The 17,032-nt window shown below is 48.8% G+C and overlaps 1 protein-coding gene across 1 annotated transcript in view; it reads right to left on the minus strand.

The window, feature by feature from the left end:
- WNT11 (Wnt family member 11) overlaps window positions 1-17,032 on the minus strand; it is a 117,091-nt gene that overhangs the window by 6,219 nt on the left and 93,840 nt on the right. Inside the window, exon 5 of the mRNA XM_063951245.1 lies at window positions 15,102-15,394. Coding sequence (XP_063807315.1) covers window positions 15,102-15,394 — 293 coding nt within the window. The remainder of the gene's footprint in view (window positions 1-15,101; window positions 15,395-17,032) is intronic.

The following is a 17,032-nucleotide window of genomic DNA, read 5'->3' on the forward strand; positions in this document are numbered from 1 at the left end:
ATCCTCTTCATCAATGGAACATATTGATGGATTGTCACTGCAAATCCGATCCGACTCTGGATCCTCAGATCTCTTTCCACAGGAAAACACAGAACCTCAACCGTTCAGTATCTACTCTGATAACCACCTCCGACATCAGCGTCGTTGGGAACAACAGCCATTCCCTGTGTTGAAGAACAGTCAGAGAGAAGCAACGATTTGCACCACTTGTTTCTTGACCTCGCCTTAATCAGGAGAGTGTCTCAGTACAGAATAACAATGGCTCTTACTATTGAAAGAACCCCATCATACTACCATCACTCCGGTGAAATGGCAAAGACAATCCTGGATATCAACCCAGTGAAGCCGAATGCGGAGAAAACGCATTCAAGCTCTTTTCTACCTTAACGTGCTGGAGCTCCCTTCGCAAGTAGAAATCTTTGATTCCTTTTTTTTTTTTTTTTTAGGGACAGTAGGACAATGTCCTGAACCTGACGCAACTCTGGAATGGCGTCGCGTACTACCTCCCCTTCCAGAGGGGAATCGCTAAGATCTATTCGAAAATCAGTGAGGGGAATCATCTGTAAACTCCAGCATGTCCCCCTTTGGATTCTATTAGTAACTCACAGATCCAAGTCCAGTCCCGGACTGACTGAAGAAGAGTAGACGAGTTCCCACCGGAGTGGGCTCCAGCCAGATAGACTCAGCGACATGTGGTGGATGTGGTAAAAACAGAAAACAACATCCGCTTCTGCGAACCTAACAAGGCTGCAGACCTCTTACCTTTTCACCCTCCACAGTCTGCACCGAAAAGGAAAAAAGAACGGTATCAAAATGGTTAAAATGACTGCATCGCACAACAGAATGCGTCACCAACCGTTGTGAGGGAATCTAACTCACGAAGGTAGACTTACCTGCGGTAACTGCCGAGATTGACTGAACTGAACTGAGGCCTCCCCAACAGCGGTACACCGTCCCAGGGAAACACTCCAGTATCTCGGATTCAGCCTCAGCATTTCTTCTGCAGTCGCACGGCAGCCTGCCGCAATGTTATAGAGAAGAATCAACATAAGATACATCCCCTCTCTCTATAGGGTAATTCTATCGGATACCTTTCCGAATACAAACACTCCCCCATGTGCATGTAATGCAAATAACTCCAAAGTAAAGAATAAATTATCACTTAGCTTCCTGTATGCGATCCTTTGCGACAGGGCCCCGTGTCGACCAGGAGTTGACCTTCACAGTATTCTATCCGCGGCGGGAAACGAATAAACATTCAGACTCCTTGAGAGGATCTGAGACCAACTCGTCACGGCCGACCTAGAGCTTCATCAACAGAGCGACCAGCACATGAGAAGGAATACTATTACTTCAGCATTCATTATAAATCAAAATATGAATATACATAATGTAATACACAATTGCACACATATCCTAAATATATATATATATATATATATATATATATATATATAAAACATACATATAAGCGGATTGTCCGGACCCCTTCGGGTCCCTAGTGACATTAATGTGTTCTGAATGTGTATGACCATGTACTGAATGCCCCAGTTGTGGATCTAACAGGAAACCTTATGGTCGACAGAACACCTAGTATTCGTCGACAGCAGGGAGTAGTAACCAGGCAAAATAACATTCTTGCGACCCTGAGGGGTCCGAGGGGAGTATACGTAAATAATGTCACTAACACTCCCCCACATATACTACCGAGTCTGTGCACGAGCTACAGGCCCGTGGAACCGTACCATACATATACATATAAATATATATACAGGCCTAAGGCAGTTACAGCATGTTAATTTACACCCAGTAATAGCAGTTGGTGCCGACAGGGTCACCCACACAGTACTGTGTTTCCCATACAGTGTTTACTTTTAACAAGCATACAACTACTGACCTGTTGACTCTGCATCTACAGCATCAAGTACCAACAGGCGTCGGCGATGCCGACATTGAATCCCATAGCTGATTGTGTAGACACATGTGGACTATAGTGGGTATTCTGACAGGGAACACACAGAGAAACATGCACAGCAATGATTATATGCCTCTTTCTAAAAAACAGTGCTATATTCATTATAACACTTAAACTCTGTGCCCCCCTTGTTTGTATACATTTTTGGCGGGGACAGAGAGAAAATGGCGCTGAACACTGCTGTGAGGGCTAAGCCCCGCCCCCTCTTCGGTGCGCTTCTGCCCCGTTAAAATATAGTATTAAATGCAGGCAGGGGACCGTATATAGTGTCCACACACTATATACCTCCTCAAATAACATATATAATGCTGTCCAGGGCGCCCCCCCCTGCGCCCTGCACCCATGTAACCGTTGCTGTGTGTGGGAGCAATGGCGCGCAGCGCGATCGCTGCTGTGTACTGGCGGGGGTAACGTACCCGGTGCCGTGGCCCGAATATGACTTCTTGCCAGTGAATAGAGAGACCCAGTAACCGCTGCCCAGAGCGCTCCCCCCCCAGCGTCCTGCACCCTGTGAGTGCCGTTGGTGTGTGGGAGCATGGAGCGCAGCGCTACCGCTGCGCTTACCTCCGTTACTGAAGTCTTCTGCCGTCTGATGTCTTCTGTTCTTCTCATACTCACCCGGCTTCTATCTTCCGGCTTCTGTGAGGGGGGTGACGGCGCGGCTCCGGGAACAAGCAGCTAGGCGCACCAAGTGATCAAACCCTCTGGAGCTAATGGTGTCCAGTAGCCTAAGAAGCAGATCCCTTAACTAAGAAGAAGTAGGTCTGACTTCTCTCCCCTCAGTCCCACGCTGCAGGGAGCCTGTAGCCAGCAGGTCTCCCTGAAAATAACAAACCTAACAATAAAGTCTTTAGAGAAACTCTGTAGAGCTCCCCTAGTGTGCATCCAGTCTCACTGGGCACAGAATGTAACTGAGGTCTGGAGGAGGGGCAAAGAGGGAGGAGCCAGTTCACACCCATTCAAAGTCTTATAGTGTGCCCATGTCTCCTGCGGATCCCGTCTATACCCCATGGTCCTTACGGGGTCCCCAGCATCCTCTAGAACGTAGGAGAAATACATAATTATATTGCGGATTATGTAATTACGTAGTGACAAAGAGGAAGAGGCGCATATACAATTTCCAAATCTTACAATGCACCCAATTATAATGGGATTGCGGAAATTCTCAACGGGCTAGACCCACCCTAAAGTGCAATGCCCTCCCCATTATTAATTTCACGCTCTGCCTGTCCTTTTTTACGTGCCGTCCCGGGGTCTGACGGACAATGTAAGAGTCGCGCTGAGCTTGCGTTACTGTGACAGGCACATGATCCGAGATCCCTCCCATCAGAGAGATTGCTCCCCTTCTTTAAGAGAGAGGACGCAGTTTGGATGGCAGGAACATTGCAGACAAGGAAGACATGGAGCGCAGATGAGAACTAGGTCTCGGGTGCATTGCTGCCACCATTGTATCTTGTGTCCAGTCAGCTAACTGGGCAACATCTGCAAAAGCCTTTAAGAATGTATATCTGTGTGCCGTCCACACACTAACCCCACCCGGCTACTTCCTAACGCCGCCCGGCTGGAAACGTTATCTGGGAAAAACACTAAAATGGGCGTGCAGGAGACTCATCGGATTGTGAGCACAGCTGGGCAGATCAGGGGTTTCCTGATTGATGGTTGTCAGGACGTAGAGGCCAAAAGAACCGCCTAGCAACTGCAAGCAGTATGTAAGGGGACAAGGTGACAAGAATTGCACCATTATATAGCAGGCTTAGATGTGACAGTATACCCCTCTTTCACATTTTTGCAATTTACAACCTAGTGCGCAGACAAATGGCTCAATACAAGGCGCAATAGGCGTCACAAACCATCTAAGCAATCAGCCATATTTTCCTTGTGGTCTAGCCATAATGGGTGGTTCCGGTATGAATGGTCGACCATGTTATGGTCGACAGTCATTAGGTCGACCACTATTGGTCGACATTGACATGGTCGACATTGACGACACATGAAAGGTCGACATATGAAAAGGTCGACATGAGGGTTTTTTTTTCTCTTTTTTTGGTGTCGTTTTTTGCGTAAAGTGACTGGGAACCCCAATTAGTGCACCGCGTCCCCTCGCATGGCTCGCTACGCTCACCATGCTTCGGGCATGGTGCCTTCGCTCCGCTACCGCTTCGCTCGGCACACTTTACCGTTCCAATCGTAGTCCATGTGGATCGTAAAGTATGGAAAAGTTCCCCAAAAGAAAAAAAAGTTTAAAAAACCATGTCGACCTTTTCACGTGTCGACCATGTGTCCATGTCGACCATGTCAATGTCGACCAATAGTGGTCGACCTAATGACTGTCGACCATAACATGGTCGACCATGTGAACGGATACCATAATGGGCACACGTATGCAAAAGAATGAGAAAATATGCTCCACCCATTGTTTAGAAAAATCTAATTCATTACATAATGCAAATTCTATGAAGAGTGAAATGGAGATCACACTGGGATCTAAGTGGTTGGGCGGTCCTACAATGGCTGAGAAGAGCAGAGTTGCCATGGGCCAGCCTTTATCTCTTAATCCCCCTATACCATCTGGAGTGTCGGGCATTATGCCTGTGTGTGGGCATAGTCAGGCCTCAGGCTGTGACACTTGATAGGTGGGCACAAGCCCCTGTAAGTAACCCTGGGCACTAGGCCGAGGTCACACAGCAACAGGTAGGCAGGCATAAGGCCCGTACCCTCATTGGGTGAGTCTGGGCACTAGGCCCAGGTCACTTAAACAGCTCCAAACTGGTGTACCTGGGCGCTAGACCCTGGGCAGTGTGCATTGTGCAGTGTCTCTCTTTTGGGCGTCAGGCCAGTGGCTATGGGAGCCCCTTATAGGATGTGGAGACTTTCGCACTTACCATTGGAGGTAATTCAGACCTGGTCGCTAGGCAGCGATTTTTGCAGTCATGCGATCAGATAGTCACCACCTACAGGGGGAGTGCATTTTAGCTGTGCAAGTGTGTGATCGCATGTGTAGCAGAGCTGTACAAACAGATTTTGTACAGTCTCTGAGTAGCCCAGGACTTACTCAGCCGCTGCGATCACATCAGCCTGTTCAAGACCGGAATTGACGTCAGACACCCTCCCTTCAAACGCTTGGACACGCCTGCGTTTTTCCAACCACTCCCTGAAAACGGTAATTTGCCACCCACAAACGCCTGTCAATCTCCTTGCGATCGCCTGTGCGAATGGATCCTTCGCACAAAGCCGTCACTGACCGGCGATCCCCTTTGCAGCCGACCGTCGCGCCTGCGCATTGCGGTGCATACGCATGCGCAGTTCGGACCTGATCGCCCACTGAACACCCAGCCACGCCTGCGATTTTTCAGACACGCCTGCGTTTTTGCAAACACTCCCTGAAAACGGTCAGTTGACACCCAGAAACGCCCTCTTCCTGTCAATCTTCTTGCGGCCCCCAGTGCGAGGGGAAAACTTCGCTAGAACCTGTGCACAACCACAACGGGCTTTGTACCCGTACGTCGCGCGTGCGCATTGCGGAGCATACACATGCGCAGAAATGCCGATTTTTAGCCTGATCGCTGCGCTGCGAACAACGGCAGCTAGCGATCAACTCGGAATGACCCCCTATGTACTAAGCCTTGGAAAGAGATAAAGTGGACGGACATAAAGTACCAGCCAATCAGCTCCTAACTGTCATGTTAACTGCTGTGTTTGAAAAATTACAATTTGGAGATGATTGGTTGGTACTTTATATCTCTCCACTTTTTCTATCTCCACTTTATCACTTTCCAAGGCTTAGTACATAGGTCCCTAAATAGGGGCGTTTTAAGAGAGGAGGAGGCCTGTGTTCCGCCTCCTCCGTTCGGGCCCCCTCTTCTCTGCCCGGAGCGCTGTAGAGTCTGAGCACTAGAGGGCTCAGACTCTCCAGGAAAATGGTGCGGCGGCCATTTTCCCTGAGATTCCTCTACTGCGCATGCGCAGAACTCCGTGAAAATGGCAGCTGAGCCATTTTCACTGTATTCTAATAGTGCTGCGGATGCCGGCGCTGGACTTCGGAGGGGTGAGTATTTTAAAAATGGGTGCAGTGTGTGCAGTGGGGGCCCCCTCTGGACTCAGGGGCCCGTGTGCACCGCACACACTGCACCCGTTATAGAAACGCCAGTGCCTCTAAGACGCATACTCGGAATAGAAGTGTGTGGTGAGGCAGATGGTGCATTTGGGCTACCTATCGGAATGTGAAGATAGGTATATGTGGACACATCTGTAAGCATACTAATTACCTATGGCAGTACTGGCAGGATCCTGTAGACAGGACTAAAATACAGTTCAGCATGGGAGTAACTATAGTGGGTGCAAGGGGTGCCACTGATATGAAGCCCAGAGGCTTAGGGGGCCTGGACCCAGGTTATAAACCTGGATAACAATTTCCCAGATTTGCCCTCTAATCAACTACATCTGATCCATTGTCCGGCCTGAATTGTGTGACATTACATTTTCAGTGAGTGGAATGTGTATTTATAGGGGGTAATTCAATTCTTGTCGGAAACTGTCGTCTTGTCGGAAAGACGTCAGTTTCCAACAGGTTTAGGTCGGAAGGGGTTCAGACCTATTCAATGCCGGCTGTTTTTTCAGACAAGTGGGGAATTCCTGACTTGTCGGAAAACACGTGGATCGTCGGAATCCACGTGTTCTGTCGGAAGCGAACCAAACCCGACAGGTTTTAGCCCACTTCCGACAATGTCAATCCGACTTTAAAAAAAAGTCGGATTGGCATTGTCGGGAACGGGCCAAACCTGTCGGGTTTGGCCGCGGAGTTGAATCGGCAAAAATGGAAAGGATCCGACAGGAATTGAATATACCCCATAATGGTAAGGGGGCGCTGTAATGTGGCATGATATGAACTGGAGGGCACTGTAATGTGTCATAATTTGATCTTCTTATTGTAATGTGGAGGGCACTATAATGTTACATAACATGAACAGGTGCACTGCAATGTGGCACAATATGAAGTGGAGGCATATAGTGTGGTACAATATGAAGTGGAGGCATATAGTGAGGTACAATATGAAGTGGAGGCATATAGTGTGGTACAATATGAAGTGGAGGCTTATAGTGTGGCATAATATGAACTGAGGCACTGTAATGTGACATAATATGAACTGGGGACACTGTATGACATAATGTGAATTGGGGGTACTGTGTGGCATTATGTGCAATAGCATCCCTACAATGTGACATAATGTAAACTAGGGCACTACTCTGGATCAGAAAATCATCTAGGACACTATCATGGGCATAAAATGAATAAAGGTGTTTCTCTAGAAGCATCGGGACAGCGGCCCCTTCAATATGTTGCTACAGGGTTATACCCCTGAGTTTTAGTATCTAACAACATCAATAATGAATAATCTTTCTAGTAAATTAATAAACTGGATTTTTGTTTAACGTTTAAAAAAAAAAAAAGACTGCACCGTGTGTCATTACTGGGTGCACTTTGCCCCCTGACCTCTCCTGCACATCAGCCAACCTTCATGCAGCGACACTGTACTGTGCAACTCTGAGCAACTGTCTTTCTACAAAAATACAACAAATAACTACATGAACATAAAAACATACTCAGTAAATAAATATGTAATAAAAGAAGTGCACAGACTAACGTTATACAAAGCAGGGAGCTGACAGGCGCAGTATGTATACTTTATGGTAATGGTAATCACACTGTGCAAAATCGCTCAGATGTCTCCTGTGTAATGTATCGGGGGGTCATAAAAATATATGCCTGTCAAATCAAAGTCTGCGTGAGACGGAACGCAGAGCGCAGTACAGCAGATTTACAGTCCACTTATATTAGTGGGCTGTACGGACAGGAAGGCTCCAATGTGTCAGACTGGAGAGTATCTAAATCCCAGATATCAGGGTGTGGGCTCCGGATCAGCGGGAAGCCGTGCAGCTGCAGGAGGATATCTGAGAAGCTGGCCAATCAGCATTGACGTAACATTTATCATTTGCATACTATAAAATTATACAGAGCAGCTGATTGGTTGCCATGGGCAACTTCTCCACTGGCTCCCTTCTCCACTTTTATCACTGCTTAGTACATAACTATTTGATTCAATTCCCAGCTGTCCCTATTTTGCTGCGACAGTCCCAAATGAAGTTTTCAGATCAGAACTTTTTCTATTACAGGACAGGTGGGAGGTGTGCCCCCGTCGACAGGTGCCTCTTCCATGTACCGACGGCTGGTGCGCACAGCACTGAAGGGGTGTTTTAATGGGTGGGAAAAAGAGCTGGGGATGCACCAGTGTTTTGGAAGCACTGGACACAACCTCTGTAAGGTTCATGGTATGCAGTGCCGGGTATTTTTCAAGGGGTGTGGCCTAATCACAGAAGGTGTGGCCACATCCCCTTGGGGGAAAAAATATTTGCGGTGTTGCTCGCTAAAAATTGGGGGGTATGGGAGTGAACCCCTCATCCAGGGGCAAATCAAGGAGCAGCATGATCCGTCTCCCTGGTATCACTGCAGCCCAGCACCCGTCAGCGTTGTGCTGCACTGGGGAGAGAGCCTGCTGCTGCTAGGCAAGAAGGGGGCACGGACATGGGCCAGAGTAATTAGTACCCTCTGCCCTTCATCTTGGCAGCCCTATTGGCATGCCCCCATAGTAATGAGTACTAGCCAGCCACCAGTGTTAGCAATGAGCACTAACTAGCCACTAGCAATAGTAACAAGGACTTGCCTGGGCAGCCACCGGTAGTGGCCACTGACCAGACGCTAGGTCAGTGCTCATTACTAATGCTGCATTCAGATCGCAAATGCCGGATCCTACCCGGTAAGAGAAACGTGTACTTACCGGGTGGGATCCGGCATTTGCGCTCCGTTGCTGGCTTTCCGACCCGGCAATATACCGGGTCGGTTGCCATAGCAGTGGAGGGCGCAGCAGCAGCAGGGGCGGGGGTGGAGGCGGCGCCGGGAGATGAGCTCATCTCCTGCGCCGCCTCTGCCTATGCTGTGAATGGGAGTCGTGTCGCATCGGAACGGCTCCCATTCACACTGCGCCTGACCCGGTAATCAACCCGGTAATAACCCTTCTTTTTTACCGGGTTGAATTACCAGGTCAGGCGACCCGCTAATTCTGAAAAGGACCTTTCACATCGCACACTGACCCGTTTCGACACGGCAATATGCCGTGTCGATACCGTGTTTTTAGTGCGATGTGAAAGGGGTAAAACTGTATGCACTAACAAGCCACAAGTAATAGTAATGAGTGACACGTGACCAACCACCAGTAATTAGCCCACTGCTCCCTCTTTGTGACAACTGCTTTTACTCATCTCCCCCTACTTATCTTGCTCCTCTCCCGCTACTTGTCTCGCGTAAAAGTGCCGCCCCTGTGGCACATAGGGCCTAATTCAGACCTCATCGCTGCTACGCGTTTTTGAGTTCTGCAATCAGATAGCCGCCGCCCATAGAGAGTGTAAACCCGCCCCCTGCAAGTGTGCGAATGCATGCGTACGCCGTGCGTAAACTTCCCCAGACAGCGGACATCTGCAAATCACTCACCATTGAATGATTTTTCCATACTGTGCAGTCTGTGCGTAGCCCAGGACCTACTCCTACAGGGGGTCATTCCGACCCGTTCGCACGCAGCGGTTTATCGCTGCGGGGCGAACGGGTGCGGAATGCACATGCGCGGTGGCCGCAGTGCACGTGCGCGACATTGCCCGGCGTCAGGGGCCGCCGGGTTACATCGCAAAGAAAATTGATAGGAAGAAGGCGTGCCAGGGCGGATCCGGACCGTTTGGAGCCGTTTTCGGGGAGTGGTGAGTAAAACGCAGGCGTATCCAGGAGAACGGGGGGCGGATGTCTGATGTCAAAGCCGGCCCCATCATCGCAGGGATCGTCGCACAGGGTAAGTAGGTATAGGGCTGGTCTTCTTTTGCTTGAAATTATTTTAGCTTAGCAGGGCGGCACAAGCGAGCGTAGCCCTGATAAGCTAAAATACACTCCCCCATAGGCGTGGACTAGTTGATCGCAGCAGCAGCAAAAAGTTACTAGCTGTGATCAACTCGGAATGACCACCACAGTGCGATACAAACCATGCCGATCGGGGCCGGAGCTGTCGTCACACACCCACCCTGAAAACGCTTGGGAACGCCTGCGTTTCTCCTGACACTCCCAGAAAACGGCCAGTTTCCACCCCCAAACGCCGGCTTCCTGTCAATCACCTTGCGTACGCCTAGCGATCAAAATTTTTGCACCATTCTGTCGCTGTTTGGCGTCGCGCCTGCGCATTGCGGTGCATACGCATGCACAGTCATTCAATAATGCGATTTCGCACAACAGTGACCAGGTCTGAATTAGGCCTCTAGTGTCCAACGCCCCTTGGTGTAATGTGAGAGTATTAGCTTCCGTGCAGAATTAAGAGCTTTTTGTGGTTAAAATCTACGAAGGTTAGGTTTAAAAAACAAAGCCATGAAAGGTTGCAGAGCGTCGCTGACTGTCTGCTGACCCTGCGCCCGGCGGGGCAGCATGTGGAAGCACTACACGTACACTCTCACACTCACTCTATGGAGGATTGCTGAACGTACAAGTACAAACATTAAAAGCAGCTTGAATATGTGGTTTCGCTGCGCTGGAATGCGGGAGAGAAGCGAATAACTATGTTTTTCAGATTATCTTTTTCACCACACGGGGAAAATAAAAAGAGAAATGTCCAGACTCTGATCCTTTAGAAATAAAAGCCAGCAGATGTCCTCATGAAAAAACCTGGTTTATATTACTTCTAAATGTGCCTAAAAATAGCTGCGTTCCCCTAATATTATCCCGTATCACAACCACCCTCTCCACTAAGGAGCCGGAGTTCTCCTGAAACAATGCGCAGTTTGTATTGACAAATATTTTCTGCTGACTTCATCGACAAAAACTATTCCTTCTAATGTGTTTTCCAGGGAGAGGTAGAACCTCATTAGTGGTAAGTTATAGGGTGCCTTCTTACAAGACAACCCATATGCCGGGAAAGAGACCTTTAAGTTAAGCAAACAAATTTTCTTTGCTTATTGACAGTCATAAATCCAGGGGGCTGTTTCATGTATCCGACCCCCCTGGGTATTTTACTCAAGATCAATTTTCCGAAATCTGCGGCGGAGCTAAATAGGTTCCCAAACTGGGGCTTGGTGTGACGAAACACACCCGCTGCCATAAGCCAAGTCCTAAATGAAAAATGTAAGCGGTCTAGAACACATCACGGACACCAAAGATATTGGGAATAGACCGCACAACTATTGCCATGGATAATTGTTGTGACGGTTTTATATCCTCCTGTAACATAATGTATAAATGAATGACAAAAGTAGGCGTATGAGACAAAGGAAGGCATTATTTTCCTATGTATCTGTTTTCATAAATGTCCACAAGGAACCTAGGTGGACATTGTACCTTGCATCAGATGGCATTTGGAGAGAGTTAGTGAGTGGACAAGGCATGGGGTTTTAACTTAAAGCTGGATGGCCACAGTATGCGCAGGATTCAAGAATTGTGGTAGTTCCATCGGAAGTAGAATAAAACTGGTCAGGACCTCACATCAGGAGGCTCTGTAAGGGAAGTTTTCCTGAAGTTGGGAATCTGAAGGACTAATGTCTCACTGGTAAAAATATTTTTGGTCAATGACCTATATATATATAACTCACCTTCTCCATGTCTCCTTTCCAAGGAAACTCTGCAGGGGAAACTTTCTCCATGCAGGGCTTTACAAAGAAGCTCTGCTTGGAAAACCTTCACCATGCCTCCTTGCAGAGCTTTACAAAGAAGCTCTGCAGGGGAAACTTTATATGTGTCTCCGTGCAGGGCTTTACAAAGAAGCTCTGCTTGGAACACCTTCTTTGTGCCTCCTTGCAGGGCTTTACAAAGAACTTCAGCTGGGTAAACCTCCATGCCTCCTTGCAGGACTGTAAAGGGAAGCTCTGCTTGGAAAACTTTCTCCATGTCTCCTTGCAGGGCTTTAGAAAGTTCTGTTGGGGAAACTGTTTCCATTGCTACCTTAAGGGCATTAGAAAGAAGCTCTGCCGGGGAAACATTCTCCGTGCCTTCTTGCAGGCATTTACAAAGAACTTCTGCTGAGGAAAACGCCATGCCGCCTGTCAGGGCTATACACGGAACCTCTGCTTGGAAAACCTTCTCCATGTTTCCTAGCAGGGCTTTAGAAAGAAGTTCTGCTGGGGGAAACTGTTTCCATTGCTCCCTTCAGGACTTTAGAAAGATGTCCTGCAGGGGAAACAATCTCCATGCCTTCTTGCAGGGCTTTACAAAGAGTCGCTGCAGGGTATGCCTTCTCTATGTCTCCTTGCAGGGCATTACAAAGAGCTTGGGCTGAGGAAACATCGATGCCTCCTTGCAAGGCTTAAGAAATAAGTTCTGTTGGGAAAACATTTTTACATCATGGTTTCTGAAGCATCAAGTTGGTATTATTAATACTGCACCAAGGGAACTTCCCGCATAACTGACCCCTCCCCTCAGAAAAGATGGCAGAAAGGGGCGTTCAGTTTACACGTAGTTAGCTTTGTAAGTGTTTTGCCGAAAATGTTCTCTTTACCAAATAGAGGAAAAAGTTTCCCAAACTGGGGGTTCCAGGGAAGACTTGCAGAGCGGCAGGATAAATGGACGAATCCAGGATGGTGGGAATTAATGAAAACAGTTAACAAAATAGATGACAGGTCCTGTTTAACTCTTCAAAAAAATAGTTTATTGCAATGTTCACTTACTTTATGTGTTTATGCAAGTAAAAGAGCTTTTTGATAAATGATTGTAATTCATCGCCAATAAAAGAAGTCCATTTCGCAACACTCCACAAACTTTCCTGTATATATTATGCAAACCCCATTGATTCAAGTCATGATTCATGAGATTCCAAGAACCTATTGCTTTCAGCAGTTGTTAAAATGTTTCATTATCATAATGTGTGGACACAAATCTTGTGCCGTGATTGTGTCAGACAGAACATTAAATGTTTCAGACAGCATAAAAATTGTGTCTATACGAGTCACAGACAAAACCAGGCTGCAAATAACAAAATCTGCATTGTCAGTCAGATCCAATATTATTCATAGTTTTTACATCCGCAGATGATTAACTATACTTTGTGTGAGCCCTGAATAGTAATTATCCCTAATAACCAGACTGGTGGTACAGCTGCACCCCAGGAAGCCTCCATCATATCTTACATTGGGGGTAATTCAGAGTTGATCGTAGCTGTGCTAAATTTAGCACAGCTATGATCACATACACAGACATGCGGGGGGGACGCCCAGCACAGGGCTAGTCCGCCCCGCATGTCTGGCCCGACCCCCCCCCCCCCCACTCTTCCCGCAGAAGTACATAAGCATTGCACAGCGGCGATACTTTTGTACTTCAGGAGTAGCTCACAGCCAGCGCAGCTCCTGCGTGCTGGCAGGAGCTACTTGTCGCTGCCCGGGTCACAGCGGCTGCGTGTGATGTCACACAACCGCTGCAGCCCGCCCCTGCCATGGTCCGGCCACACGTGCATTGGCCGGACCGTGCCCCCCCTAAACGGCGGCATAACGCCACCGTCCCGCCCCCTCCCGCCCAGCGATCGCCTATGCCTGTCAAACAGGCAGAGGCCATCGCTGGGCTACGACAGCCTTCGGCTGTCTGCCATGGGCCGGTGCAAGCGCACTTCAGACCTGATCGGCTGCTGTGCGAAATCGCACAGCACCGATCAGGTCTGAATTAGGCCCATTGTACAACAGCAAATTATAGGAAACATTAAAAAAAAGTCACTTTTTTGTTGTTGTTCAGCATATTATAAACACAGCTTACAATTCTATGGGCCAGATTTAATGCCAACCGAGTACGGCCAACGTACAGGATTCCGGTCCACTGACAGTCCAATGCCGTTTGGGGGCAGGGACAGCCTCCATCTCTCAAATGGAAGCATGTCACCGCTGTTGCGGGGAAGGGATGGCTCAGGATCTCTGTCCGAGGACAGAGATTTCCTGGTCTCTTGTTCGTACATGTGGCGGCCAGCTTGCGCGTCGCAGCTGGCCGATGGTGTCGCAGATTATCTGATGTTGATAGGATACAGCTTGGATCAGCAATTCATGCAGGAATGCCGCGAAAGCAGCCATCTTTACTATCAGCGCACATGTGCACCACAGTCCTGCCCTTGGGGGGGTCATTCCGAGTTGATCGTAGCTGTGCTAAATTTAGCACAGCTACGATCGTAAACTCAGACATGTGGGGGGACGCCCAGCACAGGGCTAGTCCACCCCGCATGTCAGTGCCGCTTCCCCCCCCACCCCCCGCACAAATACAAAAGCATCGCACAGAGGCGATGCCTTTGTATCTGTGGAGTAACTCCCGGCCAGCGCAGCTCCTGCGTCTGGCCGGGAGTTGTGTGTTGCTGCCGCTGGCCGCAGCGCCTGCGTGAGATGTCACGCAGCCGCCGCGCCACAACTCCCCAGCGGTCCGGCCACGACTGCGTTGTCCGGACCGCGCCTACTAAATGGCAGCTTAATGCCGCCATTCAGCCCCCTCCCGCCCAGCGACCGCCTCTGTCTCAGAGACGATCGCTGGGCACCGACGACTGGCATGCGCAGTTCTGACCCGATCGCTGCGACAAACTGCAGCGAGCGATCGGGTCAGAATGACCCCCTTGGTGCGGGAGTTTCATCCCAAATCAGACGCAGAGCAATTCCACTTACACAACCACGACATGCACAGAACACTCAGCCGACGCGAGAAGGCTCCATGGACTGTGATGCGCACGCCTCTGATTTGCCCAATGGACGCTCACAGCTGCGTAAGCTCGGCACGGAAGCACGCACCGTGCAAAAAAATTTAAGATAGTCCATTAAAAGGACTTGCGAGCAACTTTGAAACAGCCACCTCCCAGTCACCGCCCAGGAAAGCCCAACACTTTTCCGCCCCATTCCTGACACCGTCTGGGCCGTTCGCAGCGGCACACTCAGGGTAACGCATGCGCCATAGGAGTCTTTAGAAAATTTTGCGCATGTGCAGTTGCAAAAAATTGCTCATGTACGTGAGCATGCAGATTGGGTGCGGGTCTGAATCACGCCCTTAAGTGGGTGTCATGACTTGCCTAACAGAAGGGAAACAGAGGAAACATACCGGTCTTGAGTCCCGTGTGATCCCAATTTTTCATTCTTCAAGCAATAATCCGGCGAGCTCTGAAGATATATAAGTTCTGTCTCTTGCACTGGCCGGATGTCCAGGTCTTTTGGCACCAGCTGTTTCCGCGTACCCATGGGCCGGTGAACCACCTTTGTCGCTGATAGATACCGGGTTTTAAGGTCCGAGGCGATTTCTCGAAGGTCCTGAAGACCTTTCCAGCACGTCTTAATGGAGCAGGATCCCGATACTCCGTGACACTTACATTTCACCTCCAGCGAGGCTTTCAGCACCTTCATTAAAGACAGAAGTGTTATTAGTGTCAAGAAATAGTCATAAGACGTTCAGGGAGAAAGTAAGTGCAAGATGTATCAAGCCTTGGAGAGAGATAAATTAGTATTCAGACTAACCCGCACACAGATATACAAGTGTCGTGTATAAAATAAGTGTAGTCTCGTGAAGCAGTTTTGTTGCATTGCATTGCGAATAAGACGCACATTTGAAGCAAAAAATACATTACACTGCTAGACACGGCTCACTCGCACCAGTCATCCTGCACTGCATGGCATATAGGGGGTCATTCCGAGTTGATCACTCGCTAGCAGTTTTTAACAGCTGTGCAAACGCTATGCAGTGTATTTTAGCTTAGCGGAAGTGCGAACGAAAGAATCGCACAGCGGCGGCAACGTTTTTTTGTGCAGTTTTAGAGTAGCTCAATACCTACTCAGCGCTTGCGATCACTTCAGACTGTTCCATTTTGACGTCTCGAACACGCCCTGCGTTCGCCCAGCCACACCTGCGTTTTTCCTGGCACGCCTGCGTTTTTCCGAATACTCCCTGAAAACGATCAGTTGACACCCAGAAACGCCCACTTCATGTCAATCACTCTGCGGCCAGCAGTGCGACTGAAAAGCTTTGCTAGACCTTGTGTGAAACTACATTGTTCGTTGCAATAGCAAGACGCGCGTGTGCATTGCGCCGCATACGCATGCGCAGAAGTGCAGGTTTTTTTGCCTCATCGCTGCACAGCGAACGAATGCAGCTAGCGATCAACTCGGAATGACCATCATAGGGGGTAATTCAGACCTGATCGCAGCAGCAAATTTGTTAGCAGTTGGGCAAAACCAGGGCCCTCATTCCGAGTTGTTCGCTCGCTAGCTGCTTTTAGCAGCATTGCACACACTAGGCCGTCGCCCTCTGGGAGTGTATATTCGCTTAGCAGAATTGCGAACGAAAGATTAGCAGAATTGCGAATAGAAAATTCTTAGCAGTTTCTGAGTAGCTCGAGACTTACTCCTACACTGCGATCAGCTCAGCCCGTTTCGTTCCTGGTTTGACGTCACAAACACGCCCTGCGTTCGGCCAGCCACTCCGCCGTTTCTCCAGACACTCCTGCATTTTATCCTGGCACGCCTCCTGCGTTTTATCCTGGTTTTTCCGCACACTCCCAGAAAACGGCCAGTTTCCGCTCAGAAACACCCACTTCCTGTCAATCACACTCCGATCACTTCAACGATGAAAATTCTTCGTTCGGACGTGAGTAAATCTACTAAGTTTTGTGCTAAAATACTTAGCGCATGCGCACTGCGTACCATGCGCATGCGCATTTTTGCCTTAATCGCTCCGTTGCCAAAATCGGCAACGAGCGAACAACTCGGAATGACCCCCCATGTGCACTGCAAGTGGGGCAGATATAACGTGCAAAGAGAGTTATGCTGCTTTCACATCGCAAAACCTGCTTTTGAAACGGTTCTTTAAACGGTTTAAATGTTTATTTCCTGCTTCTGCCTGGTGAGATCACACATGGAGACAGCCTATCACCTTCTGGGGCTTGCAAATACCGTTTCAGACCCTTTCACACTGCACAATTAAGCGGGTCTGAAACGGGTAGGACCCTGCTTTTTTACCGTTTCAAAATACCGGTATTTTGT

The sequence above is a fragment of the Pseudophryne corroboree genome, chromosome 2, assembly GCF_028390025.1.
Source record: "Pseudophryne corroboree isolate aPseCor3 chromosome 2, aPseCor3.hap2, whole genome shotgun sequence".
NCBI lineage: Eukaryota > Metazoa > Chordata > Amphibia > Anura > Myobatrachidae > Pseudophryne > Pseudophryne corroboree.